The sequence below is a fragment of the Monodelphis domestica genome, chromosome 2 (assembly GCF_027887165.1).
Source record: "Monodelphis domestica isolate mMonDom1 chromosome 2, mMonDom1.pri, whole genome shotgun sequence".
In the NCBI taxonomy this organism is placed as follows: Eukaryota; Metazoa; Chordata; class Mammalia; order Didelphimorphia; family Didelphidae; genus Monodelphis; species Monodelphis domestica.
This window is the reverse complement of record NC_077228.1, coordinates 457,011,832-457,036,315: the sequence shown is the minus strand read 5'-3', so window position 1 is coordinate 457,036,315 and position 24,484 is coordinate 457,011,832. Positions and strand designations below refer to the sequence as shown.

Sequence of the window (24,484 nt, the reverse complement as noted above, 5' to 3'; positions counted from 1 at the left end):
TATGTGCTCCATCCCTTCTACCTTTGGTTCTGGGAATACATATAATGAATTTCTTTTGCAGTTCCTTTTACTTGGGTGTGTTTTGAGTGAGACTGTGAGGTTTTTAATTTGAACAGCTGCATTTTAAACAATCAGGGAGACAGGAGTTTAGGTGCTCCATATGTCTCTTATCTTTCCCCAGTTCCGCCCTTATCTGCAATGGCTACTTTTTCCTATTCTTTCCAAGAGCAGTGAAGCCAGAACAGAGCGGGCACTCACCCTACCCATTTTTCCTCAATTAACATGACTACCCTTTCCAATTCCTTTCTATGGTCCCGACGCCAAACCCACTAGGAACCCCCAACACTCCCAACTTGCCCCTACCAAAAATGGCCACCAGCCTCTAGTTGCTCTACTTACTCTGACGCCAGGGCTCTCGGGCGCCCGTCACTGCCAGGCCGCCCTCACTCAACATGGCTGCCCATCCCCATTCTTTTTAATGGTGTCGAAGTCACCACGACCGCCCAGGTTACAGGCCGAGGTGTCCCGGATGAAGCCACCCCCGCCCGTCTCCGTGCCCTCCCCCTTCCTCACGCCCGCGGTGGCGGTGGCGGTGGTGGCGGCGGCAGCGGCGGCGGTGGCGAGAGCCCGGATGCTGTTCCGCGAGACAAGGCCCGGGAGAGCGGAGCTGATGGACCCAACATGGCGGCGCCGAGTCTGAGCCGACTGTGAGGCCCGGGAGGGGGAACGGAGGAGGGGCGGGGCTGGGAGGCGGTGGGCCCTGGGGGTGGGGAAGGGGAGGCGGTGACTACGGGCCCAACCCGGGGGAGCCGAGGGGAGGGGCGGAGACGGGTCGGGCTGCCGTGAGGTGAGGTGAGGTGAGGAGAGGCGAGGAGAGGGGAGGGGAGGGGGCAACTGTGGGTCCGGGGCGGGGCGGAGACCGGGACCGAGGTAGGGGAGCGGGCGGAGGGGAAGGGGAGGAGCCGAGCCGAAATTAACGCGAGGGGAGGCCAAGGAGGGGGTATGGGGGCAGAAGCTGAGGAGGAGTGTGAGGAACCAGGTTGGGGAGGGGCTGGCAAGGGGGGAGGGGGGCCGGTGGACGGAGTTGGCCTTGGGGGAGGGATTCGTGTTCGGCCGGCGTCGGATGGGGGAAAGGGCGAGGCTGGAGGAAAAGTGTGAGCTGGAGAGGGGGGAGGGGGAAGAGGCCCGGGGCAGAAGGGGGGGGGGCGGAGGAAATGAGTTGCCTGGGGCGAGATCCTGGGAAACTCGGGTCCTGGGGTCCCCGGTCTGGGCCGGCCAGAGTTGGACCTCGTAAGCTACCTCCGGCCTGGGAGGAGGTGGGTGGCCCAGGCACCCCGAGACGTGCCCGTGTTCGTCGGGGGAATGTTGAGGACAGGGGGAGCAGGCCAACAACTCCTGGACTTACCCGACAGCTTTCCAGTTTAACGTGCCGGGGTTTATTTTGGGGGGAGAGGGCGAGGAGTTAAGAGGTGATATCGGGGTGCGGAAGAAGAGTACTTTTGTATTTTTTTTTATTCAAAAAGGAACAGAGCAAAGAAACTTAATGCCAAGTTGGAGTATTTTGTGAGAAGGAGATGGTCATAGGAAGGGGGAGACCTGGGTAAAAAGAACTGGGCATTCATTGTCTAGGACCACAGACCCATTAAGTGAGTCTCCATCTCCCCCTTTAGTGATGATGCTGTGTCAGGGAGGGAGTGGTCATTTGGTATCTGTAGAAAATGCAGACTCCTAAGAGCCTGGTGAAATTTTGGCATCTGAGTATATTGCAGCTGGAATAGAAGACTTGCATGTCATGAATGGGGCAGAGTTCTAAAATGTCCTATATCGCTAACAAGGGGTACTCTTACCCCTTGTTAGAGAAATATGAAATAAGATGGATGCTCTCCTGTGGCTTTATGGAGCCACTTAATCCACCTTATTCTTGGAAGGAGGTGGGTAGTGGGAAGCAGTCAATTTAGGCTTTTCTTGTTTCACAACATAAACAGGAACTGGAGAAGCATGGAAATCTGGGGGTAGGTGTCATTCTTGCATTTAGATACCCACTATACATAGTTTTCCCAGCAGTCATAGTACTTGTAACCTCTGCCATGTGTGGGACAAGGAGAACCAAAGGAATTTTTGAGGTTTCTTCAGTTTGTTTTGGTTTAGGGGAAGTCACTGTTGGGATGCCTTAAGGTATTTGGCAGGTCAGATTAACATTGCCCTACATTTGTCTCTAGCTTTAGGGTTAAGTTATTTCAATGAAAAGATCCTTAAGATTTGTTTCTGTGGTCTTTGGAACCACCTGTATGGCTCTGTAATAGTGCTTGGGTTTCTCTGTTAGAAATCAAGAACTGACTCCTGTGTTTGTTATGATTCTTCATTTGCACATAATTGCTAGGAAGAGACTGGGGAAAAGAAAAGCAAGGAACAAGGGAAGGAATAGTGATTTTGATGTTAATGAAAAACTTATTTGGGGTGAGTTTCAAGATTCAAATGTTGAGATAAATGGTACTTTACTCCCTGATTGGTATATCTGGTCTAGGTAACTGAAGATGCTGTTGAAGCAATCCCGATTCATTCCCAGCCTAGAGAACTTTAGTCACTTCATTAAGGAGGAGATAGAGGGAATGTTCACTGTGGGCTAACCCATTGTGTCTTGTGGATGTTTCCATGGTCCACTCTAGGTATCCTATATAGAGATTCATATTGGCACCAGCCCAGTCTTGTTGGGGTAAGAGGAAGATTTTTGGTCTGAGAAACTACTGGAAGTATTTTCACCTTATGCCATTTGATGGTTTGTCAGATATCAAGACTCTTTGACTTTCTCTTTGGAATGGAGTATTCTTTCCTTTTTCACAATCTAGGATCTGAATTTCATTCATTGTTTCTTTCACCTCTGATACAGGCATCTGAATGGGATTCAGGTTGAAAAGGGTACAAGTCCTGCAAGTGATGAGGGATTGAACAAGCCAGCCCCTGAATCCTTATTATGAAGGATGTGGTGGCCTATTCCAAGTATCATTTAAGCCAGGCAGTCTCTGGTCTTCTCCAGTCTCCTCCCATGACCCATGAGGCATATCTTTGAGAGCCTTGTAACCCCCTAGTTCTTCTGCCTAGAATAAAGCAATGAAAAATGAAGTGTCGCACTGACCAATCTGATAGTGAGGACTAGAATAAAGCCTGAAATTAATTGTGGAGAAACTTGGTCTGTGATCCCAGAAGAGGGTCTACATTAGGCCTCTTGAAATTTGTCTGGCTAGCTTGTAGTGAGACTACCACTTGCTTTTGACCGACTAGCCTTACTGTCTTTACCATAAGGTCACTTAACCTCTCTAGGCCTCAGTTTACTCCTTGCAGCTGCCAGCAGCCACAAATTAATTGCCTGAACTGCTACACTCCTTTTCTAGCTCTAACTTTGGGTGATCTTTTTACCTATGGGTTAATATGATTGTGATACTTTATAGTTTTGGTAAATTAGCATCAAAATGTCTTTAGTCTGAAGAATTGAGACTTATCTTAGATTTCTCCCTGGTTGCTACTCAGTTGTGGCTACAGTACTGGTTGGGGAGGTAGGGAAGGGAGAGAGATGGTGATGTAGTTGCTGTCCTATGGAAAAACTCAGGACTCTACTAGGCCATTATCTGAATTTGGGACACTTGGGGAAATCTATTCTGATTGTTTGGAAGTGGGTATTTACCTATCTGCCGATCCTCTGACCCTCATAGCCAACAGCTGGGAATAGGGAGTAAAGTGGAGTAGCCTTAAATAATTGTTTTCTGCTTACCAACCTGAATCAAGAATCAAGAAACAGTTCTTACCTGGGAGACAATTGGAGGTGTGAGCTTGTGAAGATGGTTAGATTGTGGAGGCCACAGTGGAAAGGGTGATAAACTTGAAGTTATGGTACCTAATTTGATTGTTAGGTCTACTATTTCTTATGTGTGACTTTGGGTAAGTCTGTTAACCTCTCTGGGCTATCAGCATATCTATAAAAAGAGGAGCTCAGACTAGATGACCTTCCATCCCTATGTCTTTATGGTTGTGTATGGTTATTTTTTCCAGGGGTTGCTCAGGCCCTTTGAGTATTTGGGAAGTGGTACATCTGAATTCTCAAATCATGGTATGAGCCACATTCCTCTCAAAAGTCCTAGTGGAGTACCAAGAATTTTCACTACTGATTCTTTCCCTTTTCTTCCTAGACTTATTGAAACAATAATGATCAAGCCAGGTCCTAATAATCAGTATCCTAAATATGAACTTTCCCCTAAGGTCTCTTTAATTAAGTATCTCTAGAGGAGAGTTACTTTAGCTATCAATTCCTTTACTGTTTCTGGGCTTTGCTATAGCAGATAAGGCTTTTACTGGAGCTGTGTCCAAATTGTGAGCAGGATCTTAGTGAAAGGATTGGTTTGATGCTCAGAAACCTGAAATATGTGTTAGAACTTGATTTTCAAGGGTATTACTTGGTTCACTGTGGTCTCCTGGATCATAAAGTGAAAGGAGCTTTACTAGAGGAAGTCTGAAAACTTGGGACCTTCCCCTGCTATTCTTGAAAGATTGCTTAGTTTGACCCTGAATGGACAAATTTTCTTTACTCTCTAGTTCATCTTTTTAGCCATCTTGCACATACTGAGGAGGAATGATGATTAGAGGCAGAGTAGGTCTTCTTAGGTTTCTGACAGTAGCTTTTGCTGCCTGGTGTCACTCCTGCTGGGATATCTTTTCTCCCAGAAAAAAGCAGGCCTTCTTTATCATAGGTAAATCTCTTGTTCCTAGAATCTCATACAGCAGTCATGACTGATACTCTAAAGACCTTTTGTGTACATTCCTCTCAAAACTGTGATGTAGATCATGGGTTCATAATCTCATCAAGCTCAGAGAAAACTCAGTTCTATGGTCTGGACCTACATAGGATATTCCATGTCCCAATTCATTTTCCTTAGCCATCTTCCATGGCTGGAATTCTCTGTCCTTCTCTCTACCTCCTCAATTCCTTTCAAGTATCAGCTGAAATCCTAATTACAAGGAAGCCTTTCTTTATCCCCCTTAATACTAGTCCCTACCATCTGTTGATTATCTTCAAATTTCCTGTACGTATCTTGTTTGTACAGTCATTATCATTACCCTTGATAGCAGAAACTTTTTTGCATTTCTTTGTAGCTTTTCACAGTACACCCAGCACATAGTAGGCATGTAGTAGGTACCATAAACATTTATTATTTATTGACTGACCCAAGGACAAATTAGTTTCAGTCAGGAGAAAGGATGACTGCACTAGAGAGGTGAGGAGTAGCAGCTGATTCTCTACAAGAGTGTACTAGAGGGGGCAGCTGGGTAGCTCAGTGGATTGAGAGCCAGGCCTAGAGATGGAGGTTCTAGGTTCAAATCTGGCCTCAGATACTTCCCAGTTTTGTGACCCTGGACAAGTCACTTGACCCCCATTACCTAGCCCTTACCACTCTTCTGCCTTGGAGCCAATACACAGTATTGACTCCAAGACGGAAGGTAAGGGTTTTAAAAAAAAAAAAGTGTACTAGAGGACATAGGAGCACTCCAATTAGTTAGGCTAGCTCTGATTCTGCTGTTACAAGTCTTCACTTCTCCAAGTTTCATTTGCCTAATCTGTAAAATGAGATTAGACATGATGACTTCTAAGATTTCTTCTGTAATTAAGTTTCTGTTACTCCTTATATCTAGTGCAGCTTTCTTTTTGTAAAGGAGGGGACTAGGAATATTTTAGGTGTTAAGAGCTAAGAACCAGATTTTCTCATCTTCGTGAACTGGTATGAAAACAGGCATCTTTATAGTAGGAGATGCAGTGGGAGCTGAAAAGTGTCTGGGATATGGATTGGGGAACGACTAAGGTACTTGACAGTACCTCTTCTAAGGACAGGACATTAAAAATGGGCAGAAAATGTCAGCTTGGGGGAAGGTAATCTGTTTTCTTATCCCTGAATAGATTTCAAAGCTGGGATAACTGTTCCTGGTAAGGATGGAACCAAACTCCAATTCACCAGTGTTCCCCTTATTCTTACAGCACAGTGGAGTTCGTAGCAAGTGAGCAAGGGCTCTGGAGAGCAGTGAGCACCTGAGTCCCCAACATGGCGGGACTAAAGCGTCGGGCTAGCCAGGTGTGGCCCGAGGAGCGGGGAGAGCAGGAGCATGGACTGTACAGTCTACACCGCATGTTTGACATCGTGGGCACCCACTTGACGCACCGAGATGTGCGTGTCCTCTCCTTCCTTTTTGTTGATGTAATCGACGACCACGAGCGTGGCCTCATTCGAAGTGGACGAGATTTCTTGTTGGCACTGGAGCGCCAGGGCCGATGTGATGAAAGTAACTTTCGACAGGTGCTGCAGCTGCTACGAATCATCACCCGACATGACCTGCTGCCCTATGTCACACTCAAGAGGAGGCGGGCTGGTGAGGGGGTTATCGGGGACTGGGAACCTGGGGAAGTTAATGAAGGTGTACATGAGGGACTGGGGAGGACTGGTACCCATGGTCCAGGGTGTGCCCTCTGAAGCATCTGGATTGAGAGTGGCATACAAAGCCCCTAGTACAGGATTAGGCGGGTATGGGTGTATGTATCCCATCTTTCCCTAAATGACTTACTTTTCTTCTCTCCCCACACACAGTGTGCCCAGACCTTGTAGACAAATACCTGGAGGAAACGTCAATCCGTTACGTGACCCCCAGAGCCCACAGTAACCCAGAGCCGGGACCTCCCCAAACCCCTAAATCAGGTGAAAAGATGTAGATGTCCTTTAGTTCCTCTAAATAAAGAGGATTCCAGTCTTATTTTATGCCTAACTTCCAAAACCAGGAAAAAAGGATATTGACTCTTTTTGGCCCCACATAAAGCTGAGGGGATGACCCTAAATCTACTCTGTTCCTTTTAGGTTGCGTGGATTATTTTAAAATGTTTGATGATTGTTCTTTTCTCCCTGTCACTTTCCACTAATTCTGCCTCCTCCCCTTCTTCCCAAAGAAAGAGTTAAAACAGCAATCGACTAATTTGCAGTCTCATAAACTAACAGTGGAACAGATGATTATGGGTCTCTGCTTTACTTCATTTACTCCCCTTTTCCCACCAGTGCCTCCCCACTATCCTGTGGTGTGCTGCCCCAATGCTGGCCAACAGATGTGCATCAAACGGCCAATCCGAGGGAGAGCCACACTTGTAAGTCAGCGGAAGCGCCGGAAGTCTGTGACACCAGACCCCAAGGAGAAACAGACCTGTGGTAAGGGAGTTTGTTGGAGTGAAGTTACTCTCCAAAAGAGAAAACATACTTCCTTTCCTGACGGATAGGGATGTTGAAAGGTGTTAAGGTGCTGACCCTTTCTTGTCATGGACCTACTGTCCTTTTAGTGACTGTGAATTCATTTCAGGTCATATTATACCTAAGGTTCTCCCTGCTATGTCTCCTCCTGTTCAAGAGGGAAAAAGAGTTGACGTAATTTATGCAGTGAGGCTAATATTCTGTCTCCAAATGCACGGTTGATTTGGAAATGTGGTCTTACTGTGCCCCATTACTACGAACTTTTTCTTTACACTGTTTTTCTTCTTGGACCAAGTATGGATTCATTCAGAGATATAGAAGGGAAATGTCCTAAGTTGAGACATGCATTAGGGAAGTCCTGGAGGCAGTCTACCCTGGAGAAGGGATAATACTACCTTATAATAGTGCCTTGGTCTTCTACCCCCAGTAATCTCTTCTAACAGGCCATGGCCTAAGCACTCAACTTTTATTTCCTATAGACATCAGGCTTCGGGTGAGGGCCGAGTACTGCCAGCATGAGACGGCTCTGCAGGGCAATGTCTTCTCAAATAAGCAGGACCCACTTGAACGCCAGTTTGAGCGTTTCAACCAGGCCAACACCATCCTCAAATCCCGAGACCTGGGTTCCATCATCTGTGACATCAAGTTCTCTGAGCTCACCTACCTCGATGCCTTCTGGCGCGACTATATCAACGGCTCCCTCCTGGAAGCGCTCAAAGGTGTCTTCATCACAGACTCACTTAAACAGGCCGTGGGCCATGAGGCTATCAAGCTGCTGGTGAATGTGGATGAGGAGGACTATGAGCTGGGCCGACAGAAACTCCTGAGGAACTTGATGCTGCAGGCACTGCCCTGACCCTCCTCTCACCTTTCACAAATCTTGGGGCTCAGCTCAGCACCCACCTCTGGAGTTCACACACTGTTTGGGGTTTTCTCCATACCCCTCCTGTCACCTCCCCCTCCCCTCTTTTTTAAAGGAAAAGACAAAAAAAGTGGAAGTGGTATCTCCCAGTCCCCTCCCCCACCCACTGACTTCCATAAGCAGCCTGGGAATCCAGCCTGGGCCAGAAGGAAGCAGCAGCCTTGTCTTGGAGTGCTCTTTAGAACTGTGGCTGAAGTGGTTTGGGGAGTCAATAGGAGGTTCTCTCAATTGCCCTGAGGCCTTATGAGGGCTAGTTTTGTTTTGTCTGAGAAACCAAAGGGCTGTGGTGTGGGAGCTTGCTGGAGAGAGGTAAGAGACAGGGTTATATTATGGGGATTTACCACCATATTCCCTCCACCCTGCTGAAATTGTAAACAAATTGAACAACACTTTTAAAGGTATGGCCTCACCTCTTCACTTGCTCACTCCTGGCCCCTGGTGCTTCCTCTCTCCCCATCTCCCAGGGACAAAGGTTGGGGACCCTTTTCCCAGTCTGGGTTCCTCATCTACCCTTTGTCAGCTCTTCCTCTAGGGAGCAGTGAGAAGGGAGAACTGGGACAGCCCGAGAACCCCTCAGATGTGCACTTTTGTGCACAAGTGCCTGTATGTATGCAGGATGGGGGGAAGGGTTGCTGGTAGCACACATTTCCTGAGAAAGGGGTGTGTGTGGCATTTTTCCTTCCATGTTCAAGTGAAAATAAATGTATCCTGCAGCCCATTCCTATCTCTTGTTGTTTTGGCTTGGGGTGGAATCATTCCCTTGACCCATGTGTATCCAAGTACAACTCTTTTCATAGCCTCCAGAGCTCTTAATCCTGGGGATTGTGCTGGGACAAACAATGTCACTCCTGGACTCGTTTCAAGGAATTATGAATAGGTCCTACTTGCTATGGTTAGTCTTATGTTTAATGCTATGCTGTTCCCCCCTACCCCCAAAGGAGATGTCCGAGACTTGAGACTTCATGACTATATTTTTCCAATGTCAGTGCTACTCAAGACCTTGATGTAGCTTTAGTTTTCATAAAATTAAGAGCCCATCTATATAAAACTAATTCTGAGCCCATAAAAGCATTTTGAGGGAACTTTACGACTGGTTAAATCTGTGTGCCATGAAAGAAGCAGAGTAGAGGTTCTTCAGTGGCCTGGGGTCCTGCCTCCAAGCCACAGATCCTCACTGTCTCTGAATAAGGTCCTAGCTCAGCAAGTGTCAAAGATCTGGTCGACCTAAATTGCCATACAGGTCAGGCCTTCGGTGCTGGGCCACAGGCATATGCTGGCGTACTTGTCGCAGATAGGCCAGGTCAATGTGGGCAAGGCAGAGACCTGGCCCCTCAGAACAGCGTGCGACCACAACTCCCCAGGGATCTACCACCATACTGTGTCCATAACTCCCTCTTTTTTCGTGGTGCTGTCCCCACTGTGCTGCTGCAACCACATAGCACTGTGTCTCTATGGCTCGAGCCCGGAGCAGCACCTGGGGGAGAGAATGAATGAAATAAGCCTCAGTGTTTGGTAGAAAAAGATGGATTTCATACTGGCTAGATGGAAAGGAGAACAGTGAACTCTGGAAGCAAACACACTCCACACTGGGTTCTGGGTGACAAAGAGGGCCGGGAGAGAAATCCAACATTTCTTTCTAAACTGGATAATCTCAGCACAGGTCCTCACCTCCCAGTGGGCTGGGCCTGTGACTGAGCCAAAGGCTGAAGGGTAGGTGAGAATTTCAGCACCATTCTGGGCCAAGGCAAGGGAGAGCTCTGGAAAACGCAGGTCATAGCAGATGGCCAGGCCTACCTGGGATGGAGGAAGGCAGAATATTTAGGTTCTCTTGTGTAGTGTAGTGGCTGCTATTCCTATACTCTGTCCTTGCCCCCACCAATGTGTTCCCATCCTTTTCCCCCACTTTAGCCTCCTCCCTTTTCTCCCTGCCAACCTTGCCGGCTGGTGTACTGATAGGTGATCCAAGAGTGGGCCCAGGTGCAGTAGAGTTGCTCTCACACATGGATCCCTGTCCTGGAAGTTCCACATCACAGAGGTGAGTCTTTCTATATGTGGCCACAATAGATCCTTGGGGGTAGAAGAGAAAATCTCTGCTGATGATTCTACATTCCCCTCACCTTCCCTGTTCCCAAAGAGAACTGCTTATGGTTAGATCCCAGAGGTACAGACATGTCTACAAGATCAGTAGGGTTGGGAAAGGAAGGAGACTCGGAAGGAGCACAAAATTCAGGCAATTCAACTGGGGAATGGCCTTGAGGGCTTGATAAACTAACTGTCTCAAAGGTCTGGGCAGGGAAAGAGGTGAGAGGGAAGCTAGAGGCTAAAAACGGGATTCTAGGAATGCACCCCAAAAGAGCAGAAGAGGGAGTTTGGGTTGCCTTGAAGCCTTACCTTTGTTGTCCAGGAGCACATGACAATTATAGATTCGCTGAGTCTGCTCCCAGTCTTGGCCCCGTTCATGAAAACCACCAAGGGATATCCAGAGTCCACATTCCCTGCAGGGAAGGCAACAGACACAACCCTTCTCAGGACCATATCTCCATCAAAGGAAGTTGGATCTACTAACCTACAATGTTCCTTCTTTACTGATCTGCCTTCCATACCTGGCCAGTTGGGCATATCGACTCACAAGATCCCCACCTAGTGGCTCTGACAGCTGGAGTGTCTCTGCAGGATCACGTGCAATGAAGTCAAAGGCCTCAGGCAAGAAGGCCAGGCAGGCACCCAACTTGGCAGCCTCCCGAACTAGTCCTGAGCAGGCTGCAAAAGTTTGTTCCTTATCTGGTGTTGATGTCACCTGGCACACTGCCACTAGAGGCAAACCTCTATTAAGAGTGGAGACAGCCATGGTCCCAGGTCTGTGAAGAAAAGAAAATTCAGATATTCCCAAATGGAGATAGGCCCCCAAATATAAAGTGCACCTTAGAAGAGAACTGGGAATATTCTCTATGCCTAATCTTGAACCCTTGACCTTGGTCTCTGAGGCAGCAGAAAACCAGCAAATACATCACACCAAGGGCTTAACCAGAACTTCCAATTGTCGCCTTAAATAAGTCACTTACCCTTTCCTGGCCTCAGTCACCTCATAAAATAGTCATCATAATACTTAAACCTCATAAAGAAGCTCGTTAATTAAGTGCTGTCTAAACTATCATCCAGATAAATACAAGAACTGCTAGTATTGCTCTACCCATTGCTAGGACCAAATAGGAATCTTTCCTTTCCTCTCCACTCCGAGACTAGAGGTAGGGAGAGTGGGTACTACTTGCTGTGCCTTCAGGTGCCCGGTGGGCCTTGCCTGTTACCTGCGTGAGTTCCGGAACAGTGAGAGACCAGGAAGCCTGGATGCAGAGTGCAACAGGAACAGGCACTTTCTCGGGTTCCGGAGGGTGACGCTTAACCTAGGGAAGATCAAGGTTCTAGGACACTCTCAGATCCCCGAACTCTAGAATGCTAAAGACACTGAGCTGCCCCTTATATGCCCACGAGGCATGAACCCGGGACAGACGTCTGGCCCCTCTCCTAGCCGCGGGAGGCGTGTGTGTGGTGGAGCTGGGCCAGGACCTAGGGCGCTGGCCTTGACTCGCTGCTGCCCGCACTCAGCCCCCGCTGCGGAGAACGGAGCTGTGATCACTCCCCTCGTACAAGTCTCTCACTCCTTACAACTGGAAGTACTGCGTCCCACGTTCACATCCCCTGACCCCTCTGACAGGCGCTGCCCCTTCCTCGACTCGATCTTTCCCTCCTCCCACATACCACCCGGGGAGGGGCTCTCTGGTAGAAGCTGAGGAAGACACAGAGTAGGGTCCTACATGGAGCCAGAGTCTACGGGGATACAGGATAGCGATCCGCAGCTCCCTCTCTCGCCTCCCGCTATAAGGTATTGAAGTTTTGGTGCCATAGGGTACCCGGAAATTGTGGGCCCACCTACCGGAAGTGCCCCTAACCAAGATGGCGCCCAAGGCACCAGTGTCTGAAGGAGGCTGAGCCCAAGGTGTCCGGATGTGACGCACGAGAAGGCGAGAATTGGGCTTCTGGGGCACAGCGGGCGGGTAAAGATGGCGGAGAGTAGCAACCGGTGCAACAAGAGTAGCGGCAGTGGCGCCGGCAACGCGGGCAAGGGGGCAGTGTCGGCGGAGCAGGTGAGCTTTCGTTGCTGGTGTGGCGACCCCGGCTCCCGTTAGGCGCCATGGGGCGGGGCCTATGGCACGTGGGGCGCCCTCCGCCGCAGCCCGGGCTCGCCTGGCTACGGCCACAGACGTGGGCAAAACCGGAGCCCCCGCTGCCAAAGGAGAAGGCGGGAGGCGTGCGGGAGGCGCGCTGGGAAAGGGCGTCTGTGTGCCGAGAGTGAGCGTGGGTACGACGGTTGGGGGTGGGCCTACACGACTGGAGCGTGGAACAGCGGCCCCAGCAGCCCCCAGCTCCAACCGCCGATAGGACTCCAAAGGAGGCAGGGCCACAGGACTCCCAATGACTCCAGGAAAGGACCTGAGACCACCTGGGCAGGACCAGGCCCCTTCCTCTGAAAGCCACGTGAGGCCTGAAATCCACAAGTCTTGGGAAATTCCGCTGTATGGGAGGGTGTGGACAAGTGCCCTAGCCCTGCAGTTCAGCTTGTTGAGCGATATTTCCCAGGGATCTACACTGCGGGCTTTTGACAGCTGGTATTCAGGGATAAATAGCGTAGTGCTAACCTGAGTTCCGAGAGGTCCCCACTACTACAATGCTACAAGAAAGTGGCTGAAGGGGAGTGATCGGTGAGGGGAGCCATGGCAACGCCCAAACGCCGGGGATCTACCGGACGTTGGAGAGTTGTATTCTGAAACACCTGCTATTGGGTGATTGGAAAATTGTACCCTTCTTGTACTTGACCACAGGCGGTTTGGAACATTCAGTGTGGCATGTGATTTGCCACAAAATACTTGACCTAAAGAATGAAATTTCTAGCCTTTAAAAGTAGCTACTTGAAATTATTAAAATATTAGATTTATTTAAACCTTAGCTATTTATTGAATTTATTAAAATATTTTTAAAATGATTCTTCAATATTTTTTGAGAATTTGGAGGTGTGTGTGTGGAATGGGAACTGTATTTCAGTCCACAGAGCACCCACCCTTATAGAATATAGAAAACATACACAGGCAGGAATTCCTTGATCTGGAGGAGTCATGAGTCCAAAATCAGTCTCAGAAGAAGTAAGGGGTGAATTAGCCTCGTTGTTCTGAGTCTTTTCTGCTGTTACATGGCATAGATTATTGACTCCTCATGCTAAAATAAACCTAGTTTCCTTCAAAGTTCAAGCTCTCTACTTTTTAAATAATAACAATGGTGGAGATAATTTATTATAATTCAGTCGTGTCCAATTTTTCCTGATCTCTTGGATCATAGTATGCCAATACTGGCAATGGGGTTTCTTTGCAAAGATACAGGAGTGGTTTACCATTTCCTACTTTTGGGGGGGAAGCATACCATTCTTCACAGTATTTTCTCCATGAACTTTTGTCTTGTAGCTCTCCCAAGTGAGCATTAGTGAATACTACATTTCCTTCTCCAGTAGATTTAGGCAAACAGTTTTAAGGAACTTGCCCATAGACACATTAGTATCTGAAGCCAAATTTGAACTTAGAGCTTTCTGACTCAGCCCAGTGCTCTATCCACTGAACCAGCTAGCTACATTTATGTAGTGTTTATTATACACCAGGCACTATGTGCTAATAAGTGTTTTACACAAATATCATTTGATTCTCATAGCCACCCTGGGAAATAAGTGGTATTGTGACCCCATTTTACAGGTAACAAAATTGAGGCAACCAGGTTAAGTGACTTGCCCAGGGTTGAATGGCTAATAGGTATCTGAGGCAGATGTGAATTCAGGTCTTCTTAACTGTAGGCTTAGCCCTCTGAGAATTGTACCAACTGCCATGAGGGCTTTTCTGATTTCCCCTGTTGCCAATGCCTCTTCCCCCCAAACTATCTTGCATTTAGAGAGAGAGAGAGAGAGAGTGTGTGTGTGTATAGATATATAGTTCTGTTTATAGACGCACATGCAGCTAGATGCTATAGTGGATATGCACCAGGCCCGAGTTCAAATTTGGCCTGATGGTTACTGGTCTGAGTGTTATGTAGTAAAAAAAGATTCTTTTGTCTGTTGGCTAAAATACCCAAATGCTATTAATTTTCTGTTTCTATCTGGTGTTCTAGTTTTTGCCCCAGTCTTGGTTTCTACACTTCTTAGGGTCTGACTCTTCCCCCTTGTGACCTGTCTGCCAGTCTGGGGAAGCAGTTGCTGGACATCTTTCAGATCTCCAAGCAGGTCCCCACCTACCTAGGACCCAGGCATTCACTGAGGACATGCCCCTAAAGACCCTGTGTTTGCAGCCTTTCTCTCTCTGTTCAAGTTTTGGCCACTCCCCTGTGGGAGATGTGAACCTTGCATTGTCAATACCTCTCTTAACAATAAGCAGGGACAACTCTACAACCATTCTCAGCTCTGAAGAAGCTATAGAATACTGAGACCATCGCCCCCTTTTCCCTAGATATTTGGAGAGAGGGGAGATGACATGGGCATTTTACCCCCAGAAACTCTGGCAGACTATTGTCAGGGTAATTCTTTTGCTCCCTTACAGAGTGAGGGTCAGTTGATTTTTACCACATAACATGAGTAAGTCACTTTACCCTATTTGCCTCAGTTTCTCATCCATAAAATGAGCCAAAGGAAATGGCACACCATGGGGTCACAGTCAGACATTTCCGAACAAGAGCATATGCATGCATATACACACTCACAATGAGTAGGGGGAGGAGTGCTTCCTTATCTGTATAAAATGTAAGCTTTCTCTTTTGTCTTTGTAAGAACCTGTTGATTCTATTAGTAAACATTTATTAAGCACCTACTATGTGCCAGGTACACAAAAAGAGGCAAAAGTTAGTCCTAACTCTAGAAACTTACTATAGTGGTAAAATGCAAACAAATATGTAGAAACAAGCTAAATGCAGGATAAATAGGAGATAATTAACAAAGGAAAGGCACTGGAATTAAGAGATGGAGTAAAGCTTCTGGTAGAAGGTATGATTCTAATTGGTACTTGAAATAGACCAGAGAAGCCAGAAGGTATAGGAGCAGAGAGAGCATTCCAAGAATGGGGAACAGCCAGAGAAATGCCCATAGCTAAAATGGAACATCTGTTTCAGGAAACAGCCACAGGTTTCATGTCACCTGATAGAAGAATATGGGGTGGAGGAGTTAGGTTTGAGAACACTAGAAAGGTAGGAGGGACTGCCTGGGCCACATAGGGATTTGAGTGCCAGAAGCTTTTGTATTTGTTCCTAGAGGTAATACAGAACCATTGCAGTTTATTGAGGAGGGTAATGTGGTCTGACCTTTCCTTTAAGAGAATTTTTATTTTACTTTTTTTTTTTTAAACCCTTACCTTCCATCATGGAGTCAATACTGTATATTGGCTCCAAGGCAGAAGAGTGGTAAGGGCTAGGCAATGAGGGTCCAGTGACTTGCTCAGGGTCACACAGCTGGGAAGTGTCTGAGGCTAGATTTGAACCTAGGACCTCCATCTCTAGGCCTGGCTCTCAATCCACTGAGCTACCCCGCTGCCCCTATTCTTTACTTTTTAAAAAAGCTTACATACTAAACTTATTACAGCATAAATCAGACCATATCAGGCAAATTCCCTACTCGGCTACCATCAGCTTCATATTAATTATTTCTAGCATCAAATATAAAATCCTCTTTGGTTTTCAAAGCTCTTTGAAACCTGGCACCTTCCTACCTTTCAATTTTTCATACATTTTACTCTTCTCCATATAGTCAAGGATTCAGGGACATGGCCCTCCCGCTGGCTCTGGACACATGACATTCTAACTCTCCTGACCCTTGCTTGGAACACTCTCTTCACTTCCTCTTCCTAACTTTCCTGGCTTCCTTCAAGATTTGGCTTTGAGTCCCATCTTCTATAAGCAGCTTTTCCCTACTCCACCCCCATTTTATTTTTTGTGTAGTAAGAAGAACTTTGTTGTACCCCCCCCCCCCCCATGATTCATGTTTTCTCCCTCCCCCTTCCTGGAGTTGACAAGGAATTCCACTGGGTTATACATACTTATTATTACTCAAACCCATTTCCATATTATTCATTTTTGGAAAAGAATAATCCTTTAAAATCAAAACTCCAAATCATATACCCATATTAAAAGTGATAAAGCACATGCTTTATTATGAATCTCTACTCCCACTGTTCTTTCTCTGGATGTGGAGAGCATTCTTTCTCCTAAGTCCCACAGAATTATCCTGGATCATTGCATTGCTTTTATTAGCAGTCAAATCACATTTGATCATCCCACAATGTTCTGGTTCTGCTTATTTCACTCTGTATCAGTTTATGTAGGTATTAATCATCCTGTTCACCGTTCCATATAGCACAATTATGCTATTCCATCACCATCATATACCACAATTTGTCCAGCCATTCCTCAGTTGAGGGACATCCCTTCATTTTCCTTTTTTTTTTTGCTACCACAAAAAGTGCAGCTATAAATATTTTTGTACAAACAGGTCCTTGCCTAGGTTTTTTTTTTTTTTTTAATCTCTTTGGAATATAAGCCCAGTAGTGGTATTGCTCGAATAAAGGACATGCATTCTTTTAAAGCCCTATGCCTACCCCTCCACTTAATCTATATAGATCTTGTATATATCTCTGATCATTTATGTGTTGTCTCTTCCATTATAATGTGACCTCTGAGTAGAGGGACCATGTTTTTGTTTTTATCCCCAGTGATTAGTACAGTGCCTGGTATATTGTAAATGCTTCAAGATAATGCTTGCTGAGGTAGGCAGCTCTCAGTAGATATAGCCAGGCCTGGAGACAATAGGTCCTGGGTTCAAATGTGTCCCCAGATACTTCTGAGCTGTGTGATCCTGGACAAGTCACTTAACCCCCACTGCCTAGCCCTTACCTTACACTCTTCTGCCTTAAAACCAATACTTAGTATTGATTTTAAGATGGAAGGTAAGGATTAAAAAAAAAAGATAATTCTTGCTGCTACCACCACCAATAATAATAGACCTATATACTAGTGATAATACACATAGCTGTCAGACAGAAAAAACAGAATTGATTAGAAACCATATAAATTATTCATTATTAAGGTTTTTTTCAGCTTCAAGATTCTAAGATTCTTCAGCTAAGGCATATATATTCCTTTAGTAATCACTGCTGGAAAAGATCCTGGTCATCCCTGGCTATGCCAGAAAACATAAGAACAAGGTGTAAGAGAAATAGAAATAGAAAGATATATAAGTATTGGGGTAGGGAATCGTGTTTTAGGGGGAAAAGATTGATAGGAAAGATCATTTGTAGATAGAAAATTCTGAGATTGGGTTTAGCATTCCTGTTTTTTGTTTGTTTTTTAAAACTTCTTTAAAAATTTTCCCTCAAGTTTATTGTTGTCATTCAGTTTTGTTGTGGACCATCACTATCCATGGAGTTTTCTTGACAAGGATATTGGAGTAATTGGCCATTTTCTTCTCAATTGGATCTTTTTGTCAGGCAGAAGTTTAAGTTACTTGCCCAGGGTCAAATAGCTAGGAAGTGTCTGGGATCAGATTTGAACGTCAGATCTTCCCAACTCTAGGCCCAGCACTCTGTTCACTGAGCCACCATTTTTAAAATATACCTTCCCCAAATTAACTGAAATAACCTCCATTAAAAATATGACCATTCTATGTTTCATATTGCTCATGTGAAGAAATATCCTGCTTTGCTGCTTGCTTTTGTTGGATTATTTTGCTTTTTTAAAAATTGGCAGCTAAAGTTTGGTGTAGCTGCTAAAAGTATCATTTTATATGTGAATGGCAGAAATTCTTGACTATTAACAAATTTAAATGGATTTTATTTTGGTGTGGCATCCAATTAAAAATTCACCTTTAACCTAAAAGTATCTCCAATCCTCTTTATTTAAGATGAGTCGTTTTTTCTAAAGTATCTTAACTCCTCTTAGTTGTTTTAACTTCATGACTCAGGGATTGATTTAATTTCACAAAGCAATACATTTTGAGTCTCTGCAAAGGGATCAAGCCATCATTTTTTTGTTAAGCATCTACTGGATACTACATTTTGTTAAGCAGCACAGTGCTGTGCCAGATGCTAGAGATTTGACAAAATTCAAACAGTCCCTGCTTAATAATCTGATGGGCTTGACAGCACACATATATTATGTAGGTAAAAGAAGCCTTGGTTGGGGTTAGGGGGGTGACACCAGGAGTTAGAGGGATCAGGAAAGGACTTATGCAGAAAGTGGTGCTTGAGCTGAACCTGGAAAGAAACTAGGGATTCCAAAAAAAAAGGGAGGTGGGTAAAGAGGATGTTCCAGGCTTGGGAGACAGCCTTTACAAAGGCAAAGAGATAGAAATGTTGCTGTGGGCAATCACCACTGACAGTTTGGTGTCGTTTTGGAGTAGGTGGAGGGAAATAATGTGTAGTGAGGCTGGAAAGGTAAGATGGGGCCATATTATGAAGGATTTTAAGTGCTAAAAGGTGGCTTGTTTACAGGGAAGTATTAGAATTTATTGAATGGAGTTGAGAACATGTCAGCTTTGGCATCTGTGTGAAGGGTGAATTGAAATATTGAGAGACTTACAGTGACCTACTGAGCAGCAGAAGCCACTGGAGGATTTAAAGTGGGGACAAAGCAAATCCTGATACATACACTGTATAGTGAGTGAGGTAAAGCTGAGACAAGAGCTGTGTACCATTTTGTGGATGTAAGAATGGGAGAAGGAAGGTAGTTGGGAAAGATTAGAGGGAGGAGTAGAAGATTGGGTACTGGATTAAGGTAAAGGTTTAGGCCAGTGTTAGCAGCCCTTTTAGAGATCTTGTGCCCAAATTACACCTTCAAGCCACTTGTGTGAGGGCTTCTCCCCCCCCCCCCCCAATCACTGCAGAGAGGAAGTGCTCACATTGGTCTGTTGGACAGAGGGGCAGGGCATGTCCTCATGCCAGGTGGAGAGGAGGCAGAGAATGTCTTTGACAATATGGGTTTAGGCTAATATCTCAGCCCTAGATACAGAGAATGCAAACCCAAAGGGGCAGTTAAATGTGGGAAGACATGCATTTACAGTTCTAATATGTACCAATGTACTAACATTTTCTCTGGTGAAAATCATCCCCCAAGGGGAAGCCATTTCAAAGAGGTATAGACTGAGGCCAAATTGGGACCTCTGATTTGTATTTTTCCCTTAGCATGTAGGCTACTACCTAGAGAGCTGCTGTTCCCTTGCCTCCATAGGCTTTTCACCTTCACCTCATCTCTTCTCACCTAGGTGGTTGCTGGCTTCAACCGCCTTCGGCAAGAACAGAGGGGCTTGGCATCCAAAGCAGCTGAGTTAGAAATGGAGTTGAATGAGCACAGGTGAGAGATCTGGAGGAAGGGAGGTGTCGGGTTTAGGCAGTGGTGGGGCTGTACCCTCAGACTCTTCTTCCTTTCCTAGCCTAGTGATTGATACGCTGAGAGAGGTGGACCCAACCAGGAAGTGCTATCGAATGGTTGGTGGAGTGCTGGTGGAGCGAACTGTCAAAGAGGTGCTGCCTGCCTTGGAGGGTAACAAGGAGCAGGTAAGAGTTTGAGAAAGGGGAGAGGTTAGGACTTAAAGTGAGATCCCTGAATAGGAAAAAAGACCTGTGGTCAGTCAAGTATCTTTGAGTTGGGCCTTGCTTTTTATGGGCTCCACAGCCTTTGGGCTATGGGAGGGAATAGGGCAATAGTGGTCTTATTTCTTTTTCTGAACCCATTGGCTGAACTGCTTGATCTTGGTTAGAGGCAGCCACAGGTGACATTTCTCCTTTACTTCTCCTATAATCAGTTTATTACCTGGTAGTATTAGTGTTCTAATTTAACATGAATTCTTACCCACCAGATTCAGAAGATCATCGAGACACTGACCCAGCAGCTTCAAGCAAAGGGAAGGGAGTTGAATGAGTTCAGAGAGAAACATAATATTCGGTTAATGGGAGAAGATGAGAAGCCAGCGGCCAAGGACAATGGGGAGGGCTCTGGGGCCAAGGCCAGCTCAGCTGGTGTGCTAGTCTCCTAAAAATCAAGACTTCTATTGCATTTTCCCCCCCAGGCCTCTTACACACACACCCTTTATTATTATTTTTCTTTGTTGCTGCTCTTGTAATATTTTTGTTAAATAAATGGTTTGGTCACAATGCCCAGCTCTAGCCTGAGGCTTTCTCCTGTATTTTAAGTGATAGAAACAAATGAAAACAGTTCAACTCACTCAGATGAATGAGAGGCCCAGTCAAACAGATACCTGAAATGCCAGTATTAGGACTTTCAATGCTCCCCCCAAAAAAGGTGCAAAAGAGTCAGTGTCTGACTTCTAGATTAGTATTTAATGAATAACTACATAGGTCTAGTAATAGAATGCTTTATGTGTTGGGATAAATTGAGGAAGCAGATTTGCTCAGATAGTTAGTTCCAATGTATAAACATCTGGACTCGCAGTCTTGCCATCCTCACCAAAGCCCCCAACTAGATAGAGCTGGTCATCCCAGAGGCAGGTTCTATGGCCTACCCGTTTCATTCTTCGATCTGCACAGGGAAAGTGGAACCAGCGCCGCCTTGGTTTGCCTGTGGGGAAGGAAGCACTCTAGGATATGGAGCTGAGAGGTCCATCCCTTCCCCATATATGGTAATCCCCTGTGCTCATTTTTGCCTCTTCACATCCACCCTATCCCAATTTCTCAGGACTTAGGCTGGCTCTCACGAGTGTCATAGATGTAAAGGTCATTGCAGATGGTGTCCCGAGCTCTGGTCAGGGTTTCTCCACCAAACAGCACGGCAAAGGGCCCCACCACGGAACAGGAATGGTGCCGAAGACCCCGGGGCCCCTGCAGGGTCCCCTGCTCACTGCTGACTAGCCTGGAAAGCTTTTCTGTTAGCCCAGAGGCAACAACTGGCTCTTCCTGGAGGTGTAGGATGGAGAGAAATTAGGAGGTCTCTATCTGAAGGGGTCCCAGCACTGCCCAGTAGATAGAGAAGGCCTGAAAGTCAGGAAGATTTTCATGCTCAAGTTCCACCTCAGACGTCCAGTCTGACCCTGGGCAAGTCACTCATCTCAGTGCTACAAGCCAAGGTTCTTAACCTGAGGTTTAAAGACCCTTCCTCCACCTCCCAGGGGTCCTTGCATAAATTAAGGAGACTGAAGAATAGCCTTATTTTCTGGGTAACTTAAGCATTTTGTGCATTCTGAACTGTTATTCTGAGGAGGGGTTCTTAGGCTTCAAATGACCTGCCAAAGGGTCCCTGACCCCTCCAAGCTTAGGAACCCCTTGCTTTAAGCCTCCTCCCTGGGAGTTCCTTACCCCACTAACCTGGTAGTGCGGGCTCTGCCCCTCTGCCACTGCCCAGCCCACACGCGGCCAAGACCACTCACCTGGATCTGGTCCCGACTCCAGTGCCCGGCCACGTCGGGCTCAGGGGAGTTGCAGCCCCCGAAGAGCAGGAGCTGGTGGCCCGGGTGGGAGCCGCCGGTGTGGAGCAGCGCGGCACAGTGCCCCGAGCGTGAGGCCGTGTGGCAGCCTTCTTCTCGGTAACTGCGGGGATGGACAGCTCAGGCCCTGGTCGGGGCTGGGTGTGGCCCGCACGCGGCTGTGGGCGGTTTTACTTGGGGCCTTCCTACCTGTAGGTGCGCGCAGTGGGGTCCACGCGCAGGGTGTAGACGCTGCCGTAGCGGCGCTGGGTGCGAGTGCCGCCCTCGCGGCCGGCCACACGCAGCTCGTGGTCCGATAGGCGGGTGCAGGTGTGGCTGCTGAGGCCAGCAGGGGGGCTGTTGCCCGGGGCCGCAGACCATACCTCCCAAACCCCACGCTCGGCATCTAGGGCGGCTACGGCCGCCACTCGCCGGGACCCGTCCCAGCCGCCCACTACACACAGCCAGCGACCGCCCACGCACGCCGCATCGTGGTGGCTGCGCCGGGGCCCGTCGGGGCCTCCCGCCCGGGAGGTCCGGCCCGCTGCTGGGTCAAAGGTCACCGCGTCCCCGAGGGGCTCGTGCGCGCCCCCGTACGGCAGGCCCCCGACCACGTAGAACCGTCCCCGCAGCACGGTGCATGAGTGGAATGCCCGGGCCAGGAGCGGATCCCTTGCTACCGGTCTCCAGGCCCAACTCGGGCCCTGGGCAGCGGCCATCAGGGAACGGCCCACAGGAGCCCTTGCCCCACCCCACTCCTCACCCACCACACCCTGCACCACGCCTCCAGATTCAAGGGAACCCCGCCCTCTCCCTCCCCCACCCCTCCCCCCACCTCGAAGCCCCGCCTTTCCCAGCGTCGCCTTGGCAACAGCGGCTGGTATCTTCCGCCAAGGCCAGAAACGCTTGGTTACCTTAGCAACAGGGACGCAATGACAAGGCCTAGTTATTAGTGTCCAGTAGGGTGTCAGTAAGTATGGCAATGGGAAGAGAGGCTGTGGACTCTTCGAGGCCGAATTGGGAGTTCCAGCACCACAGACAAATTCGGTGGAGAGAAGGGTCAAGGAACCCCACCCAATGCCCTGAAGGGCAAGCTGGACAGATAGTAGACTGGGACAATATCTCCAGACCAGGTAGCAGGAGAGTGCATAAACGTCATTTCATCATTCATTCATTCCTCTTCAATAAAGTGAAGAGCATGGAACTCATAAGTGCTTCTTAAATTAATCTGATTTTTGGACACCAGCTTGAAATACTGACAACTCAAAAATAGTAGTTTGATTATCTGGAAATATGGAACCTCTGGGGAGGAAACATTTTGATGCAAAATAAAGAAACTGCTTTTTCTCTTCATAGCAAGAAATTGTTGTATATATTAAATATTTCTGTTACCTATTCTTTTAAAAAATCCAGGAGGAGGCTGAATTTTTGCTTTAATATTTGAGTTGACCTCATCTCATCTATAAAAAAGCACTGCTCCCATCCATTGGTACAGCTCACAAATTATCCAGTATCCTCATTCTGCTCAATTCTTGGTCATATTTTATTTGCTCTATAGAATTCTCCAAAATGCAAGGAATCTTCCCATAGGCCTGTATGATTCATTCAGAACCTCATGAAGTATGTTTCAATCAGTCTTCTAGAGTTGTGATTGGTTATTGCATTGATGATAAGAGTTCTTAAGAATTTCAAAGTTGCTGTGAGATTTAAAATGGTTGAGGTCTTAAACTGTAGTGATAAAAATAGTGGAAGATATAAATTGTGATAGATATAAGAGAGGGTGAGTACATTTTGACCACAGAAATATGTTTCACTACAGTGTCTTGGGTTTAAAATCAAATATAAGGTGGTCGCCAGGGAAATATTCCCAATTATTCAAATACCCAAGTCAATTGGGTTTTATAGAGATTTTAATTAACAATACAATGAGTAATTAAAGAAAGAGAGAGAGAGTAAGAAAGGAATAAGTATGAAGGGCCTCAAGCCAATATGGCCTAGACCTGAGTCTTAAAAGAGAAATCAGTCAGTTTTTTAACACTCACCATAAGATCTAAGTAAGGAATTCTAATGACACCAGGCCAGCGTCCTTCCTCAAAGAGTCTTCCAGCCAGAGATTGTTTCAAAGGGCCTCTCTTAAGAGCCTCCAGAGCTCCTACCCCAGAGGGACAGAGCCCCTCAGAGGAGCTCCTCAAAGAACTCTCATTCAGGATGAGAGTCAGAAATCGAGATCCCTGAATGAGTCTTCTCAAAATGAACTCCCTCAGAATTCGCCCCAGCTCTTCTCTGAGCTCTTATTTTTAAGGGCAAAATCTCCTATGTCACCTCCCCTAAGTCCTTACATCTACCAATCACTGTAGATGTTTCTAAAGGACTGCCCATTTTGAATTCACAGCTGAGTAATTTTAATCTCTTTAGTAAGTCAGAAAAAAAATGCTGCTGTGTCATCGACAAATTTCATTAAGAAAAAACCTCTGAATAAGTTATCACCCTTTTAGGTTTAAGTAGTTTACAAGTTGCCCCACCTTTATAGGTACTTAGTATCCCATTGTATCAATTCTAAAATAGTCATGACTCAAAGAACTTCCTGTCCCTTCCATAAGCATGGATCAAAGCACTTTCATTGTTCTCAAGGAGCTCTCTGTCCTAAAGCAGTCCTAAGTAGGGTGGAGTAGGGATATTCCCAAGGCAAGGAGCCCTCACATTAAAGTAGAATTCTCACTATCTGCTAGGGAATTTTTTAAGTAGAAGATTCCCAAATGGGGGAAATTTCCAACATTCATAAGTCTGAGAAATTTTGAGGTTTACATTGCA

At 46.7% G+C, this 24,484-nt stretch overlaps 4 protein-coding genes across 18 annotated transcripts; 2 read left to right on the top strand and 2 right to left on the bottom strand.

The window, feature by feature from the left end:
- Positions 1–436: 436 nt before the first annotated feature.
- Positions 437–8,908, top strand: DEDD (death effector domain containing). Of its 11 annotated transcripts, XM_007484969.3 has the most exons (6): positions 531–707; positions 6,020–6,206; positions 6,336–6,408; positions 6,624–6,731; positions 7,083–7,229; positions 7,748–8,908. In XM_007484969.3, the coding sequence occupies exons 2-6, from the start codon at positions 6,084–6,086 to the stop codon at positions 8,122–8,124; spliced, it is 828 nt and encodes a 275-aa protein (XP_007485031.1). In that variant the 5' UTR covers positions 531–707; positions 6,020–6,083; the 3' UTR covers positions 8,125–8,908. The 11 variants fall into 11 exon arrangements, with proteins under 11 accessions (XP_007485026.1, XP_056675055.1, XP_007485030.1 ...); XM_007484964.2 differs by having other exon boundaries at positions 437–707; positions 6,020–6,408; XM_056819077.1 differs by lacking the exon at positions 6,624–6,731 and having other exon boundaries at positions 510–707.
- A 234-nt stretch (positions 8,909–9,142) lies between these two features.
- NIT1 (nitrilase 1) lies at positions 9,143–12,261 on the bottom strand. 4 transcript variants are annotated; one of them, XM_007484962.3, is made up of 7 exons: positions 12,122–12,261; positions 11,496–11,591; positions 10,794–11,048; positions 10,582–10,685; positions 10,124–10,257; positions 9,859–9,984; positions 9,143–9,664 (listed from the first exon to the last, which is right to left on the bottom strand). In XM_007484962.3, exons 3-7 carry the CDS (start codon positions 11,036–11,038, stop codon positions 9,398–9,400), a joined length of 876 nt encoding a protein of 291 aa, XP_007485024.1. In that variant the 5' UTR covers positions 11,039–11,048; positions 11,496–11,591; positions 12,122–12,261; the 3' UTR covers positions 9,143–9,397. The 4 variants fall into 4 exon arrangements, with proteins under 4 accessions (XP_007485024.1, XP_007485022.1, XP_007485025.1 ...); XM_007484960.3 differs by lacking the exon at positions 12,122–12,261 and adding an exon at positions 12,003–12,110; XM_007484963.3 differs by lacking the exon at positions 12,122–12,261 and adding an exon at positions 11,947–12,073.
- On the top strand, positions 12,202–20,408 carry PFDN2 (prefoldin subunit 2). Of its 2 annotated transcripts, none has more exons than XM_001371892.4 (4): positions 12,202–12,332; positions 19,520–19,608; positions 19,688–19,811; positions 20,114–20,408. In XM_001371892.4, the coding sequence occupies exons 1-4, from the start codon at positions 12,249–12,251 to the stop codon at positions 20,288–20,290; spliced, it is 474 nt and encodes a 157-aa protein (XP_001371929.1). In that variant the 5' UTR covers positions 12,202–12,248; the 3' UTR covers positions 20,291–20,408. The 2 variants fall into 2 exon arrangements, with proteins under 2 accessions (XP_001371929.1, XP_056675057.1); XM_056819079.1 differs by lacking the exon at positions 12,202–12,332 and adding an exon at positions 12,399–12,723.
- A 167-nt stretch (positions 20,409–20,575) lies between these two features.
- On the bottom strand, positions 20,576–22,504 carry KLHDC9 (kelch domain containing 9). The gene is made up of 4 exons (XM_001381640.4): positions 21,884–22,504; positions 21,638–21,797; positions 20,969–21,167; positions 20,576–20,832 (listed from the first exon to the last, which is right to left on the bottom strand). Exons 1-4 carry the CDS (start codon positions 22,390–22,392, stop codon positions 20,666–20,668), a joined length of 1,035 nt encoding a protein of 344 aa, XP_001381677.1. The 5' UTR covers positions 22,393–22,504; the 3' UTR covers positions 20,576–20,665.
- Between the last annotated feature and the right edge of the window lie 1,980 nt (positions 22,505–24,484).